Source organism: Eleginops maclovinus, chromosome 22 (genome assembly GCF_036324505.1).
Source record: "Eleginops maclovinus isolate JMC-PN-2008 ecotype Puerto Natales chromosome 22, JC_Emac_rtc_rv5, whole genome shotgun sequence".
NCBI classification, from domain to species: Eukaryota; Metazoa; Chordata; class Actinopteri; order Perciformes; family Eleginopidae; genus Eleginops; species Eleginops maclovinus.
In genome coordinates, this window is record NC_086370.1 from 7,891,777 (window position 1) to 7,918,394 (window position 26,618).

Sequence of the window (26,618 nt, forward strand, 5' to 3'; positions counted from 1 at the left end):
ATGGCTGGCTGGCACGGCTCCACGGGGCACGTGCCAAGGATCCACTGCTGATGCCTTAGACCAAACCAGCAACTGCGGGACAGTTTGCTGGATTGCCTCGAGACGCCTGGGTGTTATTTATCTGTAGTGCTGGATTGATAGACCCAGTGTTTTTACACCCTTGTTCACCACTTACATTGCAGTGACGACCAGATGTACAGAGTGAAATGTTGCTGTTGTTGTAAAGTGTTCCTGTTTCCTCAGGTCGTTATCCTATGTGTTGTGTATGGGCAGTTTCTCCTTCCTGCTGCTGGGAGGCATGTACTATGTCACTGATATCAAAGGCTGGTGGGGCGGACAGCCATTCATATACCCAGGTATGCTTTAATAAATATTCAAAGGGATCAATGTGTGCTACAGGTGTATATGTTAACACTCCCGATTTAATTGGAAAGGCCATAATAAACATTTTTAAAATGAGCGAGCACATGAGTTTGCAATAATACACTCACTCACATAATCCCTTGACAGTTAAAAAACAGCTCTACTCAGTGTTTTAGGGTCTCTCAGCTCATTGTTTTGGTTATCTGGCCTTCGATGTTTTGGTGTTACCCCACACATCAATGTTGTATGCAGGTTGTTAAACTGCATACAACATTGCTTTACAACAAGTTTAAATGCTCCCCATGCATCCCCCGTCCCAACTATTAAACTAACTCTTTCCTCGCACTTTCAACTAGTTAATTATTTTGTATTGGTTCAAAGTGTTTGTTTGTGTAGATATTGCCTATTTTGGAAACATTATCTTGTTTTTTGTTCATTTTATCTTAAATCATTTCTCATACTTGCAGTGTGTACTGCCTGGGAGTTCAACATACATGTATGCATGTGTCAAAAATAATCCTTTTTGTTAACAAGTTTTCTACGTCATAAAGGTGATATTGTGTTAGTGTTGTATCAATAACTTGTATCCGCGTGACTGAATGTTTAAAAAGGTTATTGTAGGAAAATGAATTCTAGTAGGATCCATTCCCGTTCTCATTAATTATTTGAAATGCTTGTGTTAGACTTCGTCCAAACGTAAACACACTAATTAGCCCTTTGGATTAGCTATTGTAGTTAACTGGTTAGAGATCAACTTTAAGAGCAACTTGATGGCTTACGCAGCTAGCTATTAGTTAATTTGCTGTGGTAACAAACCATTATTAGCCATGGTTTTATATATTGCAGAGCTATGTAGATGAGAGTTTTGGTTGCACTCGGGGACAAGCAGTTTAAATAATTTAGATGAAGTTTATGGAGTCTCCTACAGCTGTCCCTAATGCAGTTGTTTTGTCTGTAAGAGTTAAAAAATCGCCAAAGTAGGATGAGATTTTCCTTTAGAGAGTCTTGTTTGATAACAGCTTTTCTTGTCTCTTCTCTCCTCCTCAGGGATGAACTCCATCTTTGTATATGTTGGCCACTCTCTCCTGGGGTTCTACTTCCCGTTCAGCTGGGAGATGCGCTTCCAGGAGAGCCACTGGGAGCAGCTCTTCCAAAGCCTGTGGGGGACTGCACTGTGGGTGCTCATCGCCTACCTGCTGTACAGGAATAAATTCTTCCTCAAAATATAAACCAGGATGCTCATCTGTCCTTTTTTATATTCTGTAGATACTATTGTCTTATTGTTCAACGCCAAACAAACATTATTTATTGTAAGTTGTATTGAATACAATAACTTCTGTGGGAAATCAGGCCGGCTATTTTTGGCTTAATCAGTGTAGCTTACTTTCAGTGATATACAACCTACCCACGTACATTTCAGTTGTACTAATGATTACAGTTTTGTATAAAAAAACAGGCTGCATCACAGCAAAGTTATGAAACGTATGAATATCTATGAAAACGTAACCAAGATGACTGTTCCACTGTTAGTGTGGGCGGCTGAGGATTTATTTGATGCCACTTGTTTTGTGCACTGAATAGACTGATTAAATCAAATATACTGAGGTGGTACTTAACAAATTAGGCCGAGTGATTCCACTACACACCAGGCCAGCCATTATGAGTCTGTTGCCATGGTCACTCCTTCCCCTTATGTGCGTGTGTGGATACCATCTGCTGTCCGAGTGACTACTTTAATAGGGGTCAAGATGCACGACTCACAAAGGAGTGTCATTAATGAGAACGACACCTCTTGCACTCAATGTATTAGAAAATCAGGGAAATTACACAAATCCAATTCATCTCAGAACACAACGAGCCTCTCCAAGAGCCTGAGCCCGTTTTACATATTTAACACATGCTCACCTACTGAACAGGGCTTGTTTTTAGACCATCATGTTTCTACGTGGCTGAGTATTGAGTGATTTATTGATATTTCTGTTTACATGACAGTATTGAACATGCTGTGTGACTTTGGTTTCAGGTCAGGTGATGTGTACATCATGAAATGAACATGTAGTTAATGAAATGACAGCATCATGCTTCTCTTCCAGAGTGAAATCATATTACACACTACTCGGATGGCGTAGTAACTGCGTGGTATGCTGTAGTGGTTTTGGTAATTATCTTATCAACAGTTTGGATTCTGCAGGCACATCCTGCCTTCTTGAAAAAGACTCTAGTCCATAATTGCTTTCCCCAAACCCCCGTGCAAGAAATGGAAACGCATCTCCTCGAGATGAAAATGAAATCAATAGCGACTTACCATGGAGGTCTAAAGATATCTTTGTGTGTTTGCTTGCATTGAAAAAGCTTTGTATTTAAATGTAAGCATTTAGCTGAGTCATTCTGAGACACTTACAGGAACTGCAACAGCACAATGAGCTCTATTAGAAACATCCCAAGAAAAATCAAAAGGGTAACCATAACAAGGTCTAGACAGCCGAGATGATTAGCATTGTGCTTGTGTTTCGGATTACATTTCTGCTGAACCCATGATACAGAAACATTGTCATGAAAAAGCCCATAAGATAGCATTGTGGTTCTACATACCATGACTACACCAAAACATTTCCTTGTCTTTATTGATTCTCGTTGAGCATTATGTCTCAGGATACCTAAAGTCTATCGTATGGAAACTTTATCCTGGATTCAATGTTCTCATTGAGACCCCTTAGCTTCTTATATCACATAATGATCCGCACGCTCTCCCTTGGTACAGGGAGCAGCATTACATTCATCCTCCTATATCGTGTAAGTGAACATTTGAGTATCTGCTACATATTGACGTCAATTTCATGTTTGAAAAAAACATGATATCTGGAAGGGTTCTTAAGCAATAACTTCATTTTATATTGATGGCTTGAAACCACTTTTATCATGTCCGAAACATTAACGGAAACCTTAAGTAACTGCCTTGAGTCTTTTTCCCTCTTAAACTACTAAGCTGTTAATAATACATTTGTATGGACACACTTTTCTTAAGCTAGCCATCAACTTTCATGCTCAAACGAGGAAGCATTTAGTATTCCCATATGCAGTTATACAATGCTACTGTTGTTTTTTAGATTACTTTTAGCAGTCTTTTTTTATTGGTCGTTACCATTGAAACATTCACAACTACATTTATAGTGCAAATGTGTGCAAAAGTTTAAATCTAAGTGTTTAGATTAACAAAGAAAATGTTAATTCAGTGTACAATACTAGACCTTACTTTAAACTCAATGTAATCTCAAAAAACCTGTTTAAGGCTAATGGATTGTTTCTGTCGAGATTTGTTTTAATTGGATCCAGTGATTGAGGCCAATATTGTACCGATATTATATATCACCTCAAAGTCTTTTGTGGCTGAGTCTACAAAATAAACATTTTAACAGCTAATGTTGATATTATTGGACTTTCAACATACATTTTCACTATAACAGCATGAACCATGCCAGCATAATTGAAAGTAATCATACACATCAATATAAACTGACTACATATCTTATCTCATTTTTTTTTAGATCTTGCTTGATTCTGACCTAGCTTTCTTCCTCTTTATATATCGTCTATGGTTTCCTCACATTTTTTCTTCATTTTTAAACCCATGAAACAAGTTGAGCAAACCAAACACAGCAGGTGAAATATAACAGCAGTATTTTTTCCACTTGGTGAAAGTTGCTGGAGGTCCTGAGAAGCCCTGCTGTCGTCTCTGCAGCCCAATGAACTCCAGTATTTTTGCTCCATGCAGGGACATTGATTGGAGAGCGATTGCTGTGTGACTGACTGGTGTCCTGCCCTGAGGCTGCAGCAATGCATCACTCCACACCATCCCGTCACAGAGAGATCCCTCACTTAAATGACAGGCAGTCTTTAGACTCAAGACCTAAAGTCATTCAGCTGATCCAACAGCAGTTTGCTCTTTTTGTTCTGGCAACTATAAGCAGTGGTGGAAGAATGTTATATCTCCTATTGAAGTAAAAGTAATACCACACTTAAACTACTCCACCACGAGTCCTACATTTAAAAAAAAAAAACGTACTGGAGTAAAATAATGAAAGTATTATCAGCAAAATATACCACAAGTTCTTCCTGTGCATTACAGCCATTTTAGAATAATTAATATGATTTTATTAGATTATAATTGTTGTATAAATGTTAAAGGGGCCCTTTGATAATCTTTTAGGTTTATATTTTATTATTATTATTTCATTTGTATTTTGTGCCTCTACTGTGACATATTTACATGCTTTAATGTTCAGAAAGCTCTTTATTTTTCTCAAACTGCCTGTGCTGCAGCATCTCTTTTCACCCTTTGCCTGAAACCAGAGCCCAGTCTGCCCTGATTGGTTAGCTGGCTCTGTTGTGATTTGTCAATCACTTAGAAATGTCCCGCCCCTTAGTCAACAAAAAAAGCTAATAATCTTTACAGGTAAACCAAAATCGTCAATGACAAGAAAAAACAAGCAGGAAATCCCTGGTCCTGCTCATAACCATTCAGGATATGGTTATTTACATACACAAAAATCTATATAACATACTACAGGAAAGGGAAAACCCCTAAAAAGCACAATACTGCCTCTTTAAATAAAGATAAAGGTGGATCCGGTTTGAATAACTTTATATAGTGCTGTGTAGCTTAATCCATAATTATACATAATATGTTCACAGTCAAATACAGTTTTATGCATTAATGTTAATCTCTAAATGAGCTAAAGTTGGCCAATTAATGTGGATTAAAAAGTACAACATGAACCTCTGAAATAGAGGAAAGTAGAAGTATAAAGCAGCATGGAAAAGAAAAATGGTACTTAAGTAGCAGAACAACACCGCACATTTATTCTAGTGAAGTGTCATTAATCCATATAGTTCAGTTCAGCAGGTTCAACATGTACCCAAAAACCCTGCCACCTCCCCACTGGCAGTTCATCTGATGCTTCTCAAATGACACCTCTTAAATCCACTGGACTAAACATCTTAATGTTAAAGGTAAAATATGAGAAATAATCCTTATTCCTCACATGATTTATGACAGGACGGTTCCAATAAAGCAGTGAACACACCTGCTACACTTTATTAAAAAACAGTGGCTGCACCTTTAACATGCACCATTACCCATTTAATGATATTACTGTTAATAATTTCCCCCACGCAGAGTGTTAATGAGGTGACTGGCCTGCTGTTATTTATGCTCTTAAATTTCCTGTAGATGCTGTGCTGCCTGCTGCTGCAGGAAACAGCGGAGCAGTGAGTGGAGCAGAGAGCCTCCTCCCCCTGGACAGACAGCCAGTCAGCCCCGCAGCAGCCCCCGAACCGCACACACGCACAGCCGCACACAGCAGCCGGTCTGCGGGACACTGAGGACCGCATCCCCCTGCTCGGAACCGCGCACAGGACACTCTCTGGTTTACGCAACATCTGCTTTTCTTTTATCGCTTTATCCATCATTATTCGTCGCTGAAAGGAACTTTAATTTTCATTGAGAAACTTTCACCTATGGTTCGCGAAGATGGGGCCAAGTTGTGGTTTCTCTCGGGGAAACATCGCAGTGGTGCTGCCGCTGCTGCTGCTGGGAGGTAAGCTTCATCAGCTTTATTGCTAGACATGCTGATTTTCCACAATATTTAATTTTATGTTTCCAACTGGCTTACATGAAAAAAAAAAAAAGAATAAAGGCTGGACTAAATGTCACATGGCTAAGAATCTAATTGGTTTATATATATATTGCGTGGTTTTAAAAACTTGCAATTTAATCAAGTATAAAAAAAAACCCTCTACAATCAGGCATTACAAATAACCAAAATATTTTGCCTTTTGACATAAATGTTGATCCAGAGGAAACATTTTAAATTGTGTTTTCTTATCTTCTTCCCTGTTTAAGACATTATCTCTTAATCTGACAACATCAATTTTAGTTTTAAGCATCTCTATTTCTGGTTCTCCTGTCAGTCAGAAAGGCAATTACTTGAGATATGAATACAGCAGAAATTATATATCTCTGCTTTGGAATGCATTTTATTTCCACAAAATGTAAGATTTTCTGCAAAATAGTTTGTGAAAACCAAAAAACACTAAGAGAAATCCAGATTTAAAATGTCTGTGCTGCTGCAAACAGACCCAGTGGACCTGAAGTCTAGATGGCTACTGAAAACACAGGAAATATGCTTCTCCTGTGAAAAAGTAAATTGCTTTTACTAAATTGCAATATTTCTGGAAGCTGCTGTGAATTTTAAGGCTTTTCAAAGCACTATTGTGAAATGGCACTGGCTCAATGCCGGCACTGTTTCGTGCTGCAGAAAGTGATCCTTGCATTGTGCGCTGGGGATGTTATGTGTGGTATGGCACACTGGAACCTGGAGTCAAATGAATACCGCCGTATATCATAATATTATAATCCTATTCACAATCCCACAGCCCAACTGTACCAACACTGTCCTGCCATGCCGTCTATATTTAAAGTGTCTCTCATAGCTCAGGAGTGTACAAATATCACTGTGTGGCGGTCAAATGTGAAGCTAGGCCAAATATAGGCTATTGTGTGGAATTCCTGGATTTGTTTTTGAACTAAGTCTTAACAGATGTTACTTGTGTGAAAGTAATATTATCAACTCTATTTTTTTGTGGAATTGAGATGTGAAAAAGGGGTCAATGTGCACGTGAATAGGAAAGTGCCTGGAAAACCGGGCTTACAGTACTCAAAAACTACAGGCCTGCATTTTCGCCCAAGGGAACATTTTCCTGCAGTGTTGTTAAAATGATGAATGAATGTTTTAAGGTGTCACAGTTGTATGTAGTGCCCTCTGCTAATTTTTCCTTGTGACAGACAGTTTAGCTCTGTGCACAGAGGCCCGAGAGATGTAATCCCCATCACCCTTACAGTAGACATGATGCTCTCATCTCACTCCCTGTATACATTTACATCTGAGCTCGGCTTTGTCCTGCATGTATTGCCACTGACGCCTGATATTTATAGATAAACGCAGTTGGGCCAGTTCAATTTCACATGTCAAGGACATGATGGTAATTAAACGGGTGCTGAAATTTACACCCTACGCAAAGGCGGTCGCTCCTCACCTGCCTGTTTGTTGCAACAAAAGACCTACACTGGTCCGGAGAGGAGGAGAGGCGAGCTGCAGGCAGGTGTGCAGCAGCTGCTCCTATCTCTGGGCAAACACTGGCTGTTTGTTTTCTTTAGGAAAATATCGCCTGTTATACAAGTACACACAACGCTCAGATTGCACGTTGAATGTTAACTGCATTCAAAATGACACATCAGATTGATTTAGCTGCATATGACAATAGAGCTGGTGATCTTGTGTCACTTTTGGGGATATTCTGACTGTTGACGTCACTACCATTTCCTCTTCTTCACTTCCTTATAACATTTCTAATCACTACATGTGTGTTATATGTCAGTGATGCACTCATTGTATCCCATATGGAACTTTTCTTCACCATATTGGTAATTTAATATTATTTTAAATCTAAGGAATGGTTAGATAGTAAAAAAAAAAGATACTTAGTGTTATTCGCATCATCACTTTTCAAGGTTACAGGTAACTCATTAGTTAAGTGATTCTTGCTGAGGTAATCAAACTTGGAAATTGGCAATCAGCGTTCACTAAGAGTAATCAGCATTTTTAGATGCTGCTGTGTCGCCATGCACTTAGGAGGAAAGTTAAGTACAAGAAGTAAGGCAGTTCAGGAAATCAATTAGAGTGAATTAAAGGCTGGGACACCTCTTTGTAGTGGGAGATTATGGAGATGATTGGGATGTAAAAAGGTTTTCTTTTTACCATGTTCAAAAAGATAGCTGAAATCTGAAATCTTTTGGTCAGTCGTTGCTCTGTTAAGATTTGAGTTTTTGAAGTCAGGGAGAATATAACATTTGCTTTTTAATGGAGTTGAAACTCAATAGTCCCTTTTATGACTCGACCTGGTGAAAGCCTTTATTGAAATGAACCAAATCCTCTTAACAGACATTTCTGTGTAATCCATCACTTCCCCTAAGAACAGCCACAGATGTTTTCACATAAGAGCATCGATCCGTTTACTTTCCACCGTGACCTTGTTACTGTAACTTTGACCCTGCTTTGCCCTGTGACCTCTGAAACCTTAACCAAGCAGTGATCTCCAGTGATGACCCCCGACATCCCTGAGGAAGCTATGTTGTCATCCTCTTAAGCTGCTCCTCCTTCTCCTTGCATTAGAATGATCATTTTCATCAGCATCTTCTGCTTTTGAGAAGGACCAGACCTATAAATCTCATCTGATACATGCTGCTATTTAATTTCCCTCTTTATTACATAGTTTGATTTAGTAAAGCTTCTGTTTTCGTGCTGCCTATGGATGCATTGTAAATCTTGTCAGTTGTCTACTCTAGCTGTCGCTAGGTCTCTTTTAGGATAATTGAAAAAATCATGATATGAGTTGTTTGCAGCAGAGTTTGTCTTAATAATGTGATTGCTTGTCTATGGCGATGGCACAGGGAATATATATTTTTGGTGTTTAGTTTATTGCTTTTATAGAAATGTAGCACACAACATCTGGCCTCAGTTTTGGTCCTCTCAACCCCCAGTCCATGAAAGGACAAAATGGTTATCAAAAAAGGAATTATTAAACATCATTAAATGCTGCCTATACGTCTGATTGGATAGTTGCATTGTCCTTAAAGGTTTGATCAGAATCAAAGCTGTAATGCATCATTTCAGCCTCTCGAACTTTGAGTTTTAGCTCCTCGTCGTGCTTTAGCAAGCTCATTTTAATCACCAAAATGTTGTCAAAATGCCTCATCCCCTAAGTTTTTGACCAAACTGGACACATTTTTATATATATATATATATATATATATATATGTATATATGTATATATATATATATATATATATATATATATATACATATATATATATAAAATGCCTGATGCAGAAAAACCACCCTCTTTGTTTTAACTTTTTCTGATAAGAGCCTAGGTCCCAACATCTAACTCTGGACTGTTGGCTCTGCTGTCTGCGCTGCATGGAAGCTGCTCCTACCTGTCAAAGCGCTGTGCCTGATCCTCTAGTCAGTTCAGGGTCACACTTCCCTCTCATGCATGGGTAGAATCTAATTTGCTGTGTTGAAAGGACAAGGAGACATTGATTGAAATTTCGCCCTCAGGGCATTTAGTCCTCTCGTTTCACATGGGCCTTGACAAGTTATTTTCCAGTAGCCTAGCGGAGCGCGCTGTGTTTGACCCATCATTTAAAACAATGAACAACACAAAAGAGCGAGTTCAGCTCATCTGAATCCCCACGGTCTTCTGACACTGAAGAAAAGGATGTGTTTTTGCAGCTTTAAATATGTTAAGTGTCCATTTTCAAAAAGGGGAATCTTATCTGCAAGTTCATTATAATAACAAAAATGTGACTATTGTGGGGACAGATTTCTTTTTGAAAAGAACCTAACTTAAACCTTATTTCTTATTGCCGAAACGAGAATCTTGCTGCACGCCCCTCCTCTGCCAGCCCCACCCTGGCATCACCCTGTGTCCTTTTGTTTGCTCCTTCACTTCACTGAAGTGGGTAAACACGTTGGAATTTATTTTTCCAGCGGCCTTTCACTCCATATTTTCCACCAGCTGCAAGTGCCAGAAGCTCTGAGAGATTGCACTGGAAGATCAGTGCCCTCCATCCTATAAAGCAACATCCCTCCCTTTGTTTCCATACTGTAATCCATCGGATTCACTGTGAAACCTGATGTGGAAACACACAATGTAACTAGCTAAAGCTACAGTTCTTTTCGTATTTAAGGTACGGCTTGATATTTCAGATGTAAATTGCTAAAGATTTAAGAATTATAAGTGCTACACAGTAGGCTATTTTGCAATTTCGTAATATAGCCCCACACATAATACATTTTCTATTTCATTCCTTGGATTATTTTTACGTTTATTTCTTTAGCACAACTGACCTCAACACAAGTTTAATAAGCAATATAGCAATCGTCCACATGGCTATCCCTAGAGTTTTGTTGAATCAAATATCTGTTTACTTCAAATGTTACACTACATTGCTAACATGCTACACTATGGTAATCGACATGGTTAACATTAAACTTGCTGAACATTACAGTGTATTAGCATTGTCATTGTGAAGATGTTAGCATAATGTTACTGGTGTTAGCGCAGGAGGAGGCAGCACCACAGAGTAGCAACATTACTGTTGTGTTTAGCTATAAAGGGTCTGTTTCCTCTGGCAGGGTCTTTTCCTTGTTCCCTGGGTCATATGTTCCTGACAACATTAAACCTTGGTAAGAACTGTTGTATAGTGCTAAATATAATGAGCACTAAGGCCACATTGTTCTTTTGCAGGTAAAATGTGACCTTTTTATACAGAAAAATCCCCCCAAAATATTTGACCTATTATGTTTTACCTCATAACTTAAAGCAGTGACCTGAAGCATCTTCAGGTCATCTGTCTGTCCATCCATCTGTCTGTCTCTCTGTACGTCTGACCATTTTGTTGGTATAAAAATCACATTTACCTGATGGTTTTGGTCATTTGTGTGGACCAAACCTAACCCGAACAGGAGCTTGAGGGAAGTTTGAGTGAAATTTTATCAACAGAAAAACCCTCTGCTGGTCAGATGGCACTAAGGACATTCAAAAAGTAACAATTTCTTCACAGACTTTCAAAGTAAAGTGAAAGGATAAAGTTAAATTAAATCTAAGCAGAACACAAACAGGCCGGTTATTTTGTGTAAACAGAATATTGAACTGCGGGACATTGGACCCTCCCTGGGAACACTAAAACCTCCTCTCTTGGCAGTGGTCAAAGATCATTCTTTTTGGCCGCAGTTATTTTTGGGCAGTTGATAAAACCCTTTATTAAACCAATGGCGGTGAACTAACTATGCAATAAAATAACATGAATGTATTTTTTCTACAGGCAGCTAATGTCTTTGTCTACATCTGTGTGCACATCAGTGAATCGGTCTTTCTACCACCGCTGTGATTACGATAGAGATATTTTATCAAAGCACTCTAATGACTACTGCGTCAAACTCAGTCAGGAGGTCCATGATGTACCACGTGTTCAATATTTGATGCCACTGTCCCTCCCACAGGAATTCTTAAACCAAATTTGTACTTGCAGCTAACCCCTGAGGAGATGTTCTATTAGATTTCTTGATGACTGATGAACATGGTTCATTGGATCTCAGCTCTTGTATTCTCTGAAGGCTAATTGGATTACTTTATGTTGTAATTGATTATTATGTTACGGTATGCATCGCGGTAAACTGAGTAATTTACCTGGAGCCTGACTCCCTCCCCTGAACTGATATCAGATATCGTATTACTCTGATGAAAAGTTTGATGGATTTGTCATCCTAACGGGAAATGACTTTCTATTCTCATTACGCCTCACTGTTTTGCGATTGAAAGCATCACAATGAGACCTTTATTCAAATCCAGGTGATGGATCCAGTGTGATATGACGAAGCAATCATGCACACTGGCACAGGAAACTAACAGCGAGAGATTTCCAAACATTATGATCAATAATAGCTTTCAGGAGTTGAATTATAGCTCAATGTGCAGCTTTTTAGTTAATTGAATTTTAGAAGAGGACCATTCCCATAGCGGTTACATCTTAGAGCAGAGCAATCAGGATAGGTTTCAGAGTGATTATGATATTTATTGTATTTAGATCACCATGATATTACTGTGTGGATGCTGGTGGTTACAGCTGCTTTGTAAAGGTGATGGATTATTTGAAAAGGGGGATATCGATGGGCTAAATTGTAGCTGTGAAATGAACAGTATATGCGATATTTCTGCGGGCCGTGCATCTAAACAAGTGGGTCCGTATCGTGCGCAGCAGCGGAGATGACTGCACACGTGCAGCCATCAGCCTATCTCCCCGTCTGCCTCATCAGTGCAAAAACAATCAGCATCACTGTTGATTAGTACGGTTATTGATTGGTCTTGCTGCCAGATACACAGCCTTTCCAATGGGTCGTTACCAGGGACAGATGCAGCGCAAGTTGACCTTGGGAGAGGAAAAAGGGCACGGGACTGGGCTCTCACCGCAGCAGCTCCAGCCTACCAACAACATTAGTGAAGGAATAAATCATACAGAGGCCAGGTCACTTTTCCTTATCAGCCATGCCGTTGACAAGGATGTTCAGTGAGGATGTCTGGGCGGAGGATCAAACGTTTTGTTTCATTGAGACTTATAGGCAGTCTGGGTTAGTGTAGCACATGAGCTCATAGCTGGTAAATCTATCAGCCGAAGCACGCATTGAGCTAATTGAGTTCCTGTCTTTGTCTGGGACGACGGAGAGAGGGCGTCCTACCCTATCAGTTCTAACCAGTCCTAGACATACTGTTGTCTGTGGCACATGGTTACAGATTTTGTGATGAGCTTGTGTCCTTTTTGTCCTTCCGCGGTTAAAATATGAGACAGAACTGACACAGGCCGTAATTAACTTGGGGAAATCTGCCATCTTCAAAGGCATACGTGTGCAGACGAGGGAGAGGTTTTTTCCATTGTAGTTGTTTTTTTTCCTCCAACAAGTGACAAGACGTACAAGTTCAATTTCACCATCCACTCAGCAGTACATGATATCTATTGTAAACATGAATTGCTACAAGAGTCCTATTGTTCAAACACAAGCTTTGTTTGCTAAATTACTTACTCTGGCTTTTGAAGACATGACACGGTGTATGGCAGCTCAGCATCAGTTTTATAGGGGTGTAAAGGCTGTAAAAGGTCTGCTTATGGTGCTAGTGTTTACACACTTTGAGTTATTGGAGGTCAAGGCCGTCCTAAAACAGCCTATTGTCTATGTGTATGTAAAATCTGAAATAAGCATTTTTGAGTGTCCTTTAGACTAAGAGTAAGATCAAATCTGTGCATTCATGATGTGTATTATCTGAGGTGAAATATCATTACTTTCTATATGACCGTCATTCTTGTTCATCATTTAGGGAAGCTAATGACTCATGCTTTTGGAAAATCTTCCTCATGGCAAAGATGCCATTTGCTAAGAGGGGCCTGCTTGATCCATCCAATTAATTACTTTTGATATAAACTGCTTGCTTTCTGTTGGCTTCGGTCCTGGAGAGAAATTGAATTTTGAATGATATAAACAAATTGTGTCTCACAGGGTCCTGCAGCCACTGTGGCTTCCAGCCAAGGCCAGCATTCATAAATGCATTCAACTCCCACTGGTTAACGCAGCAGACCCTCTAGTTTTATTTGCAGGGTTGCTGTCATCTGCTGTGTTTGATTCATGACTGTGACATGTGTGAGATATCTGTGGGTTAATTTAATGTATTTATTTTACTTCAAAGGGCTGTTGAAAACAGTATTTTTCTAGCTTGTTAAAGATGCAATTTAATCCAGCATCTTTTGCATCCTATCTAATGAATACTCAATTAGAATTATTCAAATAATGAATAATGATAATGAATAAGCTGCTGCTTTCTGTTTATGCATGGGTCAGTAAGATAATAGCTCCCTCTAAAGGTCACTTTAAGTATCGAATGGAGACTGAGATTGGATTAACTATCTTTACTAAAATTCCTATATTCCCCATACTGTATCATTTTGCTCCTGAACTCATATATATTATTATGGAAGTTACCTCCACTAAATTCAGAAGGCATGTGTTGCCTAGTGTAACATTTAAAGTGTGCTATACATGGTTGTCCTACTAAGGCCATCCATCAATGTTGAGCCATTTAGTTTCTGCCTGAACAATTTTATTATCAGAGTATTATGTTTGGAGTTGAAATTGGATTTTTGTGAGGAGAGTATTCCTCAGATGTGCATCACTGAATACGTAGTGCTTCTCATAGAGGAAAATCTTTCTCTTTTCAGTCATCTTTTTATGATCTTTGGTTGCTCTGAAATCATTTGCCTGATCAAAAACATCCCCAGATGACATTAAGGAATATCCTGTCTTATGCAAAATAAATAAAATAGCCCAGTTTTTTATTAAGGTATGTAGCCTATTACTTTTTTGTCAGATTATTTTCGTATATTGTAAGCATTCTTACTAATCAATCTTTTGCCTGTGTGTTGTGTTGTAAATACATTTTAATATATTTGGCTTTCAACCAGTACAACTCAAGACACCCATAAGGAAACAATATTTCAAACCCCAGCATGAATGGTTCTTATTAAGCTGCAATACATTTTGCAGTATGAAAATCGTCCCTAAAATGTGAGTCATGAAACTTAATCAGAATTATCCAGAATTATCAAACAAGTGGCCTGCTGTTTGTTTTTGTCTCAGGAACACGTCTAATAAAAAGGGCTGCAGCCTCGCTGAGTGTATCTCCATCCTTCAGGAAGCACGACTACATTTTATCCATCAGCTCGGCCTCCTGTCATCCAACCCCCACGAAATTAAATCAATGTCTGAAACCAGAGCCGAGGCCTCAACTGCAACAACAGAAATAGAAAATCTAGTTTTGCTGTCTGCTAATGACATTAGTGCGTTCCCTAAATGGTCGCCTACCGTCGTCAAAGAGGAACATAACAGGGATATAATTACAGGAGGAACACTCACGTCTCCATTTTCCTGTAAAACGCACAGCCTGCCACAGCTCTTTATGGATTTCAGCAACACACATGAACCCATACACGCGTTGGCAGGTAATGATTCATTTCACCCTAGTATCATGTTATCCCTTGTAATTAAACATCTCAAGGTGAACACAAGGAGAATCGGAAACCACATGTTATTGACCGAATGAGAAATTCATTAAAAGAGCTGCATAAGTGTCATTTGAGCCCCTCCTTTCAATTTCCGCTAGATGAAAGACAGAAAAAAAAACTCAACCTGTCATATTCCATGTATGAATTCATTTCCATTCAGTGGCCAGACAGCATTGTCAGTGGGTATTGTCCCTATTGTATGATTGATGCCTGATAACTGCTGTTATCCTGCTCTGTAATAACAGCCATACAGTCAGGCCTTATTTCCAGTTATCACAGGGTTTTTCTTTCCAAGGAAAATCCCCCTGTGATGCACTGTTACTTGTTTTTTAACATCTGTTAATGTCTTCTCCAGGAGCAACAGGGCTGTACTTCCCTCAGAATGAGTACATTGAGACGGTGTACGTGGGCCAGGTGGCTGGGACGCCCATCCTCCAGGTCCACGCCATGCTGGACAGCAAATCTGAGCAGCCGCGCTACTACTTGTGCTGGACGACCCCCATCAGACGTCCGCCGCACAGGTCCTGGTTCAACCTGGATGTCAACACTGGAATACTGTCCCTGAACAAAACCCTGGAAGAGAGCGATTTCGCCTTGCTACGTGAGAATTTTAATCTATACTCGCCTTTCAGTGCCATGTATCCCCTACACATGAGAGTAAATGAGCCTTTTGACGTTTATGCTCTTTGCATACTAATAATGCTTTGGCTCTGTGTGCCTTCAGGATGATAATGTAATTGCATACAGGCAGAAAAAAGAGCTTAGACATCAAAAAGAGCACTGTCTGAGATTAAAACACCGCTTGTTTTTGTTTTTGGCTCAGATCAACACTCGTGGTCTGTAAATAAGCTGGTCCTGCACGCCATGGTGTTACCTAAGTTCTCCAAGAATTCCCAGTGCATCAGAAACTCCCCACGGATCACTCTGGACTTTGTCAACGCTACGCTGCCTCATTGCGCTCAGACTGATATGAAGGAGCTATGCTTCCCGCACAGAGACACATCCAACCCCCACATCATGGAGAACAGGTTCCCCGGGGCCCTGAGACAACTCCGCCGTCTCACCAGACTCCACGTCTGCCCCAACTACACCATCTCTTACCATGTGGAATCAGGTCAGAGACATTAAAAGGAGACTCTGTTCCAAATGACACATTCTCATACAAATAAAATATATACTTTAGAAGCAATAAAAGGAACTATCCACACATTTAAACATGACCAGGAGCCAATAGTGGCTAACGTTATTGCTGTAAAACACACAAATTAAGATTGAAGATATCAGCTGCAGAGATGTTTGCCTTCTTTCAATATAATGGAACCAGATGGTACTTGGTAAAATGGTAAAAAATATACATTTGAAAACCTCAACAGCAATCTTTTCCCAGATATCATGACCCAGTTTCTCAAGATGACCCACAGACCTTTTTGCGAGCAGTTTCATGAAAGAACCTTTTTCTTTCTACCAAACTAGAGATATTAGTTTTGTCAATCATTTCGGGGCACTTTAAAAATCGACAGCACTCACACACACACCTGATTTAGCTGGTTTCTCTCCTCCACAGATACCCCAGCGCCGTTCGCTGTTGACGAGAACACCACAGAGCTGGTGGTGACGGCTCCTCTGGACCGTGAGGAGAGCGAATGCTACAGAGTCCTGCTGGTTTGCACAGTCCGGACAGAAACGCTCATCACCAAGGTGGAAACATCACTGGACGTGTTTGTCAATGATGAGGACGATAACGCACCTTACGTGAATGGGACAGACACGGCAGATATTGTCATCAGCTTTAATCGAACAAAGGTGAGGAGAGTTATAAGACATAGACATACAAAAGCCCTGAGATGCTGGAAGGAAAACAAATGTGGCACTCTTATTTTAATGGTATTCTCTTCTTAGTTTACAACCTGAGAAAAGGTGTCCAAAAGGGAATGATACTCTTTCTAAATGTACTTTTATGCAACTGTGAAAAAACTGTTGAACCAGCTTTTTCTGGGTCATTTTTCCAAGTTCCTTTTTTTGTTTTGTTTTTTATTTCTGGAAATAAGTGAATGAGAAAAACAAAAAACAAATTGTTGCGTCTTGTGGCCAAAAAGGGTATTACAAAAACTGAGAAATTCCCCTTACAAAGAAATTAATAATACATTTTGCCTGCCATAACTTTAAAAACTGAAACCTAGCCAAACCTTTTGTCACTGTTTTTAAGACACAATGTAGGCTAATAGTATCTGCTTTACAAATGTCTACATTTTCTCTTCCAGGGTGGCTCTTTTGGCACGTTGTTTGTCTTTGACAGGGATTTAACCCCCATCTACCCGATAGACCAGACCCACAATAAATATGTAGGGACCTTGCTCAATAAGGACCCGTGGATAAAGGAAACATTTGAAATTAAAGGCACCTTCAGTGAAAAGAAAGCTGCCCTTGGAGGAATTCGAGAGACCGTTCACGACTACCGTAAGTAACCCAATGGCTATTACCAATCATCCCATTTTATGATCAATGTAGCTTTTAATACTCATGTTCATCCTTTATTTTAGAGCTTGTCCTGAAGAGGAACCTGTTTGTGACGGAGAACCGCACCGTGCAGGTGGACTACCTGATCAATGACACCACCTACCCCGGGCTTGAGGGAACAGTGTCACTTCACTTCAACGTCACAATCTTACCTGTCCACATCCGCTTCAACAACATCACACATATGTTCACATTGACACGCAGAGCTTCTGTTTATGCTCAGGTATTCATGAATTCTTCTTCTTTAAATCTATATTGTTGAGCTTAGTCTGCTGCTGTCTTACAGAATAGGTTAAACATGTTTTCAGGTTTTTATTTACTCACATCAAATATGTCCACATGAAGAGCTCAAAGCCTCAATGTGGAAAATTCTCAAGTTGTTGTGCCGGGAATCAAAAGTTAACCGAGGCAAAAAACTGGAATAAAATGTAATAAATATATTATTTTTCAATTTCACTCCGCAAATTGTGTTAATTAACATCAATCCTGAACATAACTAACAAATATTAATTCAATTTTCAGGAATAAACCATTTAAAAGCCTGTGTGTTTACATAATGCCACTTTTTTATTATTTAAAAAAACAACAACAATATCTGTATTATGTATTATCTGTATACAAAACATTTTCAGGTTTTTGCCCCTTAGAGAAAACATTTTAAAATGGCTTAATCTGGTGGGAAACACTACTATTTTGAAGTCAGGGCTGTAGAATAAATGCCTGATATAATAAAATGTATAATTTGAAGCAAAGTTATAATTCTGAATTGTCACTCTCATAGAGTTCAATGGAGACATCTGTGTCCTTATTAATCTGAGTGACTGTGCTTTGGCACACAGTTGATTATAGATGAATGATAGAATCTGTGGATGAACTTCCAAAATTCAAGGAAAAAAAACTTCACACACTTGCCACATTTTAAGAAATATTAATAGACACGGCCAAAATAATCGAAAGATAAAAAAAATTGAAAGCCAAAAATGTCCCTTGTGATGAATATAGGTTAAATATACTCACTATATCTTGAAATCACAGCCATTTTAATAGCTAAAAAACTGTTGACTCACCTTTAAAAGTACTGAGAGACTGCCATCTGCTGGCTCAGTAAAAGATACAAATCAGGATGTCTGTAATAAAGCAGTCTAAAAAGGTATATTGTGCCAAAATTCCACTTAGATTACCTACTGTCTTTTAAATTTCAATCTCCCGTCCCATCTTCTCTCAGGTTGGCAGAGTCTGTGTGGAAAACTGCCAGCAGTTCGATGGCTTCAGGGTCACATACCGGCTAGAGGTGCCCGATAAGAACGCGTCTGTGGAGGTGCAGTCCTGCTACACAGCCATAAGCATCACCCAGGCCCCGGACGAGATGTGGGGCCTGCTTTATGTGAACGACACGGAGGCGCTGCGCAGACCCGAGTGCGAGGACCTGCAGTACATCGTTGTAGCCCAGGAGGAGCACACACAGCTGGAGGCCAGCACGCAGATCCACATCATACTGGATGCTGAAGGTGAGATCAGTCCACTTAACAAATCATGAAGTTTCAAAAGAATGGGTTTTGTTCTTCTAATCCTAATGTAATTTGTGCTCATCTTTAATCTACATTAGTAAAAAGAAAAGTAGATAGAGTTAGTTCTCTGGAAACAGAGATCACAGGCTGCTATTTAGGATAGTGTTTCACTTCCTTACATGATCAGCACCACCGCAGGCACACATGTGAAAACTCCCAAATGTCTTTAGCCATGTGTGTTCTTGGCACTTGTTGTCCACAGCAAACAAGGCCAGCCAGGAGAGCCAGCAGTTCCTGTCGTGTGCAGAAAACAGACGGCGAGGAGACTGCGAGTCCGTCCGAGGCCTGGGGGCCACAACAGGGAGATGCCAGTGGAGGCAAGACTCTGAGAAAGGTACTTTTTATTTGATGAACTCTTTAACATCTTAACGTCACTGAATGATGTCAACATTAATTATGAGACATTGCAGTCGTTTAACTAGAACCAAATGTTTCCCTAAGTGGTGGTAATGCAACAAATTGAAGGACCAGAACCACTAACATCCTTTTTGCAAGCGTCATGGACAATGTGCTCTTAATTTCAATGAGAAAAAAGTGCCAACAACACCACAAGTAATATATTGTTGTTTAGGCTGATTTTTTCTTTAAAATACTTAAATTCAGACTATTATCAAGAGAAACCTAAAATACATTGGCTGCAGTTCATTTTATAAAGTGATATATTTTAAATACTCTCACTATTTCAAACTGTTTGTGATTTGACACAGTTTTTCTAATTTAGAATTTCCTGCAAAAGAATCCAACATTTGTTTGTCATCTGTTAATGTTTTGCACCTTTGTTTTTCTCTTCTTTGTGTTTACATCCCAGGGATATCTGAAAATTACTCCACCTGCTCCCCTGACCTGCGCACATGTCCGGACAGCTTCTGCGATGCAGTTGAGAGCAAAGATCCGTCCATATGTCCACAGGACTGTACAAGTAAGAAACACATGGCTTGATTTTGATTACACCCATGGATTTCTACAAATATAAAGATATAAAGCTCATTCGTCATATCACATATACACTTAAGAATAAGAGGATTCTGACTGTTTAATTATCTGTGCAGAGGAAACTGTTATTGGAGGTCATGAACGAGGCTTGAGGAACGGGATCCAGGCTGGCCATGGAACCTGCTACTGCTACTCTGAGCGTTGCTTCTGTGAGAAGGAAGATGTTGAGGGTGAGTGGTCTTAAATCACACACATTATACAGAATAATCAGATGCATATAATAGCAGGATTTATCTGAGTTTTATCAGATTTCCAGAGACATTTGAGTTAGCCTGTGCCTATTATTATCAATTAAGTTATTGTCTATCATTACATCTAGCTATATTTAACTTTATGATGATACAATTGCACTGAGTTGTGATAAATTATCATGTTGAATGATCTCCCAGCCCAGATTAATGATAATAAAGTGTTCCTAATTCAATAAAGGAAAGAGAAATACATTGCTGCTTTTCTGATAATAACAGTATTGTTCAACATGCTCTCCTGCAGAGGCCATATGTGACGACATGTGCAAGACCATCATTGCCACAGCTCTGCTCCTTTCCTTCATCATCTCCATCCTCCTGTCCTCGTACTTTATCCACCGCTACCACAAGAACTCTCCCAAGCCGCCGATCGCCTCTGCTGAGATGACATTCCGCCGGCCGGCTCAGGCATACCCCATCAGCTTCCCGGGTAACAACCTTCGCCGTGGCTCGCAGGACTCCATCGACACCGAAGGATTTAAAATACCTGTGAGCTACTTCTTTTGGGCCTTTGACACTTTTCTTCATCAAAGTGTGTTGAACTGGTTTAGAAGTCAAACATATTCATATGTTTCTCAACAGGAGGATCCTAAGTGGGAGTTTCCTCGTAAGAACCTTGTACTTGGCAAGACTTTAGGAGAAGGAGAGTTTGGGAAAGTTGTCAAGGCGACAGCATTCAGGCTGAAAGGAAAAGCTGGCTACACCACTGTGGCTGTGAAAATGCTTAAAGGTAAGACAAGCAAGTGGGAGAGCAGACAAGGTGGGGAAGTAATGGTGATAAATGGCAAGTGAATGTCTGGAGAGATGAATGATTTTATCATTACAATCCTGTCTTTTCATTCATGACAGAAAACGCTTCCCATAGCGAGCTGCGTGACCTGCTGTCAGAATTCACTTTACTGAAGCAAGTCAACCATCCACACGTCATAAAGATGTTCGGAGCGTGCAGCCAGGACGGTAAGGCCTCACTCCTCCTTCTCTCAGGACATGTGTGTTGCACATGCACTCTCTAAGTGCTGCTTTTCTCTGAATAGGTCCTTTGTATCTAATCGTGGAGTACGCCAAGTTTGGTTCTTTGCGTAACTTCCTGCGCGAGAGTCGGAAAGTTGGCCCCAGCTACATGGGCAGAGACACCAACAGAAACTCCAGCTATCTGGAGAACCCAGACGACAGAGCGCTCACCATGGGTGATCTGATCTCCTTTGCATGGCAGATCTCCAGAGGCATGCAATACCTGGCAGAAATGAAGGTATTTGCCAAACTGGAAAATGCTAACTTTTCAAAAGCAAATGTATGAAACACATTCAAAATAGTTGAAATACTGAAGCAGTTGCATTTCAAATACATTGAATTGAAATGGGGAGCTAAAGCCACTTCAAGTGTGTGCTCTGTTAGTAAATGAGATGTGTTTTGTTGTGTGAGCACTGGACGTCTCTTTCAATGAGCATTTTGGTCTGACAGCTTGTTCACAGGGACCTTGCTGCACGAAATGTCCTGGTAGCTGAAGGAAGAAAGATGAAGATCTCAGACTTCGGCCTCTCCAGAGACGTGTATGAAGAGGACTCGTATGTAAAAAGGAGCAAGGTAAAGAAAAGTACTCATTCTGGTGAATTCATAACCTTCTTCTAAATAAAACAATAAAAACCTAACCATGTGTCCCTCTGTTTTCCAGGGCCGTATACCTGTTAAATGGATGGCAATAGAGTCCTTGTTTGATCACATTTATACAACACAAAGTGACGTGTGAGTACCGTTAGCATATAAAGGAAAAACATGGGTCATGTTGTCCCTTTCCTGCTGAGAGTGAGATGAGAATGTTGACCACGCTCAAACCTGTATGATAAATCTGAATCTACAATCAGAAGCTGGTTAGCTTAGCTTAGCATAAAAACTCGAAAGAGTTGGCCTGGATCTGTCAACGCTAACAGAATCTGCCCACCTTGCACTTCAAAAGCTCACAAATGAACATGTTATAAGTAGTTTGTTAAATACAAACAAATAAGACCTTGTAAAACTACAATGTCACCTTTTTTAAAATCAGATATACTATTTTAAATAGTGATTTCAAAGGTGCTGGTGTGCAGTTATTGCTAGCTTCAGTCAGAGCCTTGCTAGCTGTTATGCTAAACTTATGAAACAGCTTTATATTTAACAGACTGGAGCAGTATGAATCTTCTCATCCAACTCCCCCTCCAAAAAAATGAATATTTCCCTAAATATTAAAGTATTCCTCTAAGAATTCATGTTATCAAAACATTCTGATGAACTCCTATTCCTTTTCCAGCTGGTCCTTTGGTGTGCTGTTGTGGGAGATAGTGACACTGGGAGGAAATCCCTACCCAGGTATCGCTCCTGAACGCCTCTTTAACCTGCTGAAGACCGACTACAGGATGGAGAGGCCAGAGAACTGCACGGAGGAAATGTGAGCTCCATTCGGTCCCTGTACAGCCTCTCCACAGAGTGCAATAATTCCCCACCACCACATTAAGACAGAAAGTCATGGAAAATGACTGTCAAAGTAGGATTAAATTATCTCACTCACTGTAAAACGTTTTCCCCTCTGCAGGTACAACCTCATGCTTCGATGCTGGAAACAAGAACCAGAAAAGAGGCAGCATTTCTCAGACATCAGCAAAGAACTGGAAAAGATGATGGTGAAAAGTCGGGTATGGTGAAGCTATACAACACATTATGATAACTTATTCATATTGTTCCACAGGAAAGCCGTGAGGGGAAGCCATTAATCAGCCTGTTTCCATGCTTTACTCGTGCAATTTTGACACAACTTTAGTGATGCACTGTTAAGCTCTGGCAGTCTCTTTTTCTTTTCACTCCTGGTGGGAGTTGCAGTTGGCCTACAGTTAACAGTATTTCATTTCTGGTAAACATTGTGTACTGCTGTTTAGAGTTACACATATGTTATGCGTTACCCATGATCTATCAATCTGTGCAAAACCATAGATACCATAATTAGTGTTTGAGGAGCTCTGCTAAAATGTGGCCTTGGGCAGCATAATCACAGAGCATACCAGTCCGGCTCCTGCTGTTGAACTGAGCTAAATATAGAGCATTTAAGGACGAGGGAATGCAGACATCCCAGAATACAGCAGGCGACTTCGTCCGTGTTATCATAAAGAGACAGTGGGAGTGTCACTTGATGTAAAGAGTCGAAAGTATTTGCACTGATCTCCACAGGGTCTCTGTCAGCAGATGTCAAATATTTATCTGGTTAACACACACAATACAATAAAAATAAACAATATGTACAGCAATGGCATAAACATAATAACATATAATTGACTTGTGTAACTCTTTAAAGATAAGGTTTCAAATAAAGCTTTGTTCAGTAAACCTGCAAACATCTTACAAATCATATTTGCACTTTTTTTGCTCTACACTATATTTTCATTAATTTAAAATAATCAAAATTGTAAAATGTATAACATTTATAAACAATGGATTTCAGCCTTATAAATAATACATAGAGCTATTTTTTGCAAATGGACTCATCTATGTATGGCCATTTTTAAAGGTGACCCCCTTCCTTACACGAAAAAAGACATAGGCCTATAAGAAATCAAAACACCTTATATAAAAGTATTAAAGGTTTATATATACCTTGGTGTGCACATAATTGCTATTTACTTTTATCATCACATATTTTTATTTTCATATTTCCATCAGTGTCTAAACATACATTAGTTTTCCTTCTGCTTGTGCGTCACTGCCTTGCAGGTGACCTTTAGCACAGGCACTCTCAGACTTAGCGTGCTGTGCTTCCCTGCCTCAGTAATCAGCCTAATCACACCTTCATCTGCTCTTGGCAGGATTACCTGGACCTGGCGGCGTCCACGCCTGCCGACGCCCTGCTGTACGACGATGCGCTCTCTGAAGAGGACACTCCACTAGTGGACTGTAATAACGCCCCTCTCCCTCGAACCCTCCCCTCCACATGGATTGAAAACAAGCTCTATGGTAGAATCTCCCATGCATTTACTAGATTTTAGAAACAGGACACACAACACAAGCTCTCTTTTTTGGCAAGTTATGATTGGCTTTTCCGTAGTCAAGTGTGCGTGACTGTGATCTAGGCATGCCTTTTTTGCTGATTAATGCTGAAACATCTCCCATTTCATCGTAAATGAGAGGGCTCAGTGTAAAAAAGATCTTGTGTCTTGACTTCTTTTGTTTTACTTGGACCTGCTTCTAATGTAACACAAATGCTGACCAATTGTAAATACTGAACATACAGTTCATTCTTATTTATATGGCACCACTCATGCTTCTGAGTTAGTTTTTCACTCCATCACATTTCCATTGTCATCATTCCATTATCTGTTTGCATTGGACGAAACAGTGTGCAACATTTGAAACAGGTCCTTGTCGAATCAATCACTCACTGTGTTTTTCAAATTCAAGATTGTCTTACATTTCCTGACTTTCTAATGTATAGTAGCTATTGATCTATAATGTTTCACAATGCTGAACAGAGGAACAGTAAGGCTTTTAAACGCTACTCTCAGGTGACGATAAAAAGTAATGAACACATGGTCTTATTGTCCGTTTGCATTTTTGAACAGTTACAGAAAGGGGCATGAGCAACATTATAGCTAGATACATTTGTACCAACATTGCGAAAACACTTAATAAATAATATATGACACTATATTCTGCTTTATGTACAGTAACCTATACAAAGCCATAACTTTAAGGGGCTTTTTCCAGGCACTACAGAGTTTGATTTGAGAGCCTTACTGTCTGCACGCTGTTTATATTTCACTGAGTGCAGAAAAATGATATGTTCTCGTTTTTAGGCATGTCATACCCGAACTGGCCTGAGAAGAGCCCGGTACCGCTCAACAGACATGATGCCACTAATCCAGTCTTTACAAGATATGCCAATGATAGTGTTTATGCAAACTGGATGGCTTTGCCTTCACCCGCTAAAGCTGTGGACAAGCTCGATAGCTAAAGACAAACCAACACTGTAGAAAGATGAGTAATTGGTAGATGTGTATATTTCTATAAGACTGTACATATACAATCTGATGCTAAAGTTGGTTCCCTTTTATTTCTGTTGCACGGGGTATTCAACGTTTTAAAACTGGGGTCTTTTTTTGCTGCAAAAGCGGCAGGATCAATGTAGACCACGCTTCATCCAGCTCCTCAGTATGTTAATTATTACCTCACGGGTCATGTTGGCCATGTTGTATCACTGCATGACTATTGTACCAGATTGTATGCCAGTGTCAATGTCTTTTAAGTGCCTGTGCCGCTTCTACAATAGCCTCCAAATATTAATGTGCGACTGTGAAGATCTTGATCCAGCCCAGGAATTAAAGGGGACGTCTTTACCATCACCTGCTGTAGACAGCTGGGATTGAGTGGACAAAAAGCAAAATGCTGAACTTGTTCTGAAAATGTAAAGTTTCTACTTTAGAGGATTGTGCTCCTCGAATTGTCAAAGACCCATTTCGTGTTTCTCCCACAAGATGATTCAAAGCTGTTCTTGCCAAAGAGAAGTAACACAGACATGATCAGTGAGCAGTTCTTTTGCTTTTGTTCTTGTTATATATATTTTTTTTACATGAGAAATATCAACTAGTGAGTGTTACTCCAGTGTAAGGACCTGACACTTAATGTAGATCGTGACCATGTCCCATGCGAGACTACAGTTCACTATTGGATCACTGTAATGGCAATCTTTGTGGAAAAAGTATGATTATGTAAACTAATGAGTGTTATCATTGTTATGTTGTTATTATTTGATTAAGTTCCAATTAATAATAAACGTTAAAAAAGTTCAGTGTGTGTATTCACCTCGTGAAAATCTCTGAAAATGAATAGTTAGCTTCTGTTTTCTGATTACGTTTATGTTGATATTCCGTCTTTATATTGTTTAAAATGCATATGCTTAAACTTATGTTTGGTGGTTCACATTTGAGTGTTTTATGACATTATAATATAAGGTTTAGTTATATTACAATATAAGGTCTCGCACCTTGAGACAGGATTTCTAAATTATTATTAATTTTGTGTAGTAGTTGCCTAGGAAACACTGGTCCATTGGAGCATTGGAGCTCTTGTCTAAATAATCAGTGTCACTAAATTATGTAAACATTGTGTGCCACCTTTTTATTACAACTGAGACTCAACTCTTATTTGCTCTTGTTTGGGCTGTAAGCAACTATTTGTTTT

General features: G+C 39.6%; 2 protein-coding genes across 2 annotated transcripts in view; both read left to right on the forward strand.

Annotated features, from left to right (window-relative positions):
• The window catches only part of si:dkey-192p21.6 (uncharacterized protein LOC565246 homolog), a 29,459-nt gene extending 25,688 nt beyond the window's left edge, over positions 1–3,771 (forward strand). The window contains exons 17-18 of the mRNA XM_063875135.1: positions 244–356; positions 1,411–3,771. Coding sequence (XP_063731205.1) covers positions 244–356; positions 1,411–1,592 — 295 coding nt within the window. The 3' untranslated portion in view covers positions 1,593–3,771. The remainder of the gene's footprint in view (positions 1–243; positions 357–1,410) is intronic.
• A 1,950-nt stretch (positions 3,772–5,721) lies between these two features.
• ret (ret proto-oncogene receptor tyrosine kinase) lies at positions 5,722–26,226 on the forward strand. Its single transcript, XM_063875134.1, has 20 exons — positions 5,722–5,960; positions 15,450–15,695; positions 15,918–16,208; positions 16,659–16,897; positions 17,356–17,551; positions 17,635–17,834; positions 18,837–19,119; positions 19,382–19,513; positions 19,988–20,098; positions 20,229–20,342; positions 20,665–20,909; positions 21,003–21,150; positions 21,270–21,377; positions 21,455–21,669; positions 21,882–22,004; positions 22,093–22,163; positions 22,705–22,842; positions 22,987–23,086; positions 24,248–24,395; positions 25,235–26,226. Exons 1-20 carry the CDS (start codon positions 5,894–5,896, stop codon positions 25,390–25,392), a joined length of 3,333 nt encoding a protein of 1,110 aa, XP_063731204.1. The 5' UTR covers positions 5,722–5,893; the 3' UTR covers positions 25,393–26,226.
• The last annotated feature ends 392 nt before the right edge of the window (positions 26,227–26,618 follow it).

What these genes read in the sequence shown, in the direction of transcription:
- ret (XM_063875134.1), top strand. Translation starts at nt 5,894, where the DNA reads ATGGGGCCAAGTTGTGGTTTCTCTCGGGGAAACATCGCAGTGGTGCTG. An exon ending in GAGCTTCTGTTTATGCTCAG is followed by an intron (nt 17,835 to 18,836) that starts GTATTCATGAAT and finishes ATCTTCTCTCAG; the next exon opens with GTTGGCAGAGTCTGTGTGGA. An exon ending in GGCTGTGAAAATGCTTAAAG is followed by an intron (nt 21,151 to 21,269) that starts GTAAGACAAGCA and finishes CATTCATGACAG; the next exon opens with AAAACGCTTCCCATAGCGAG.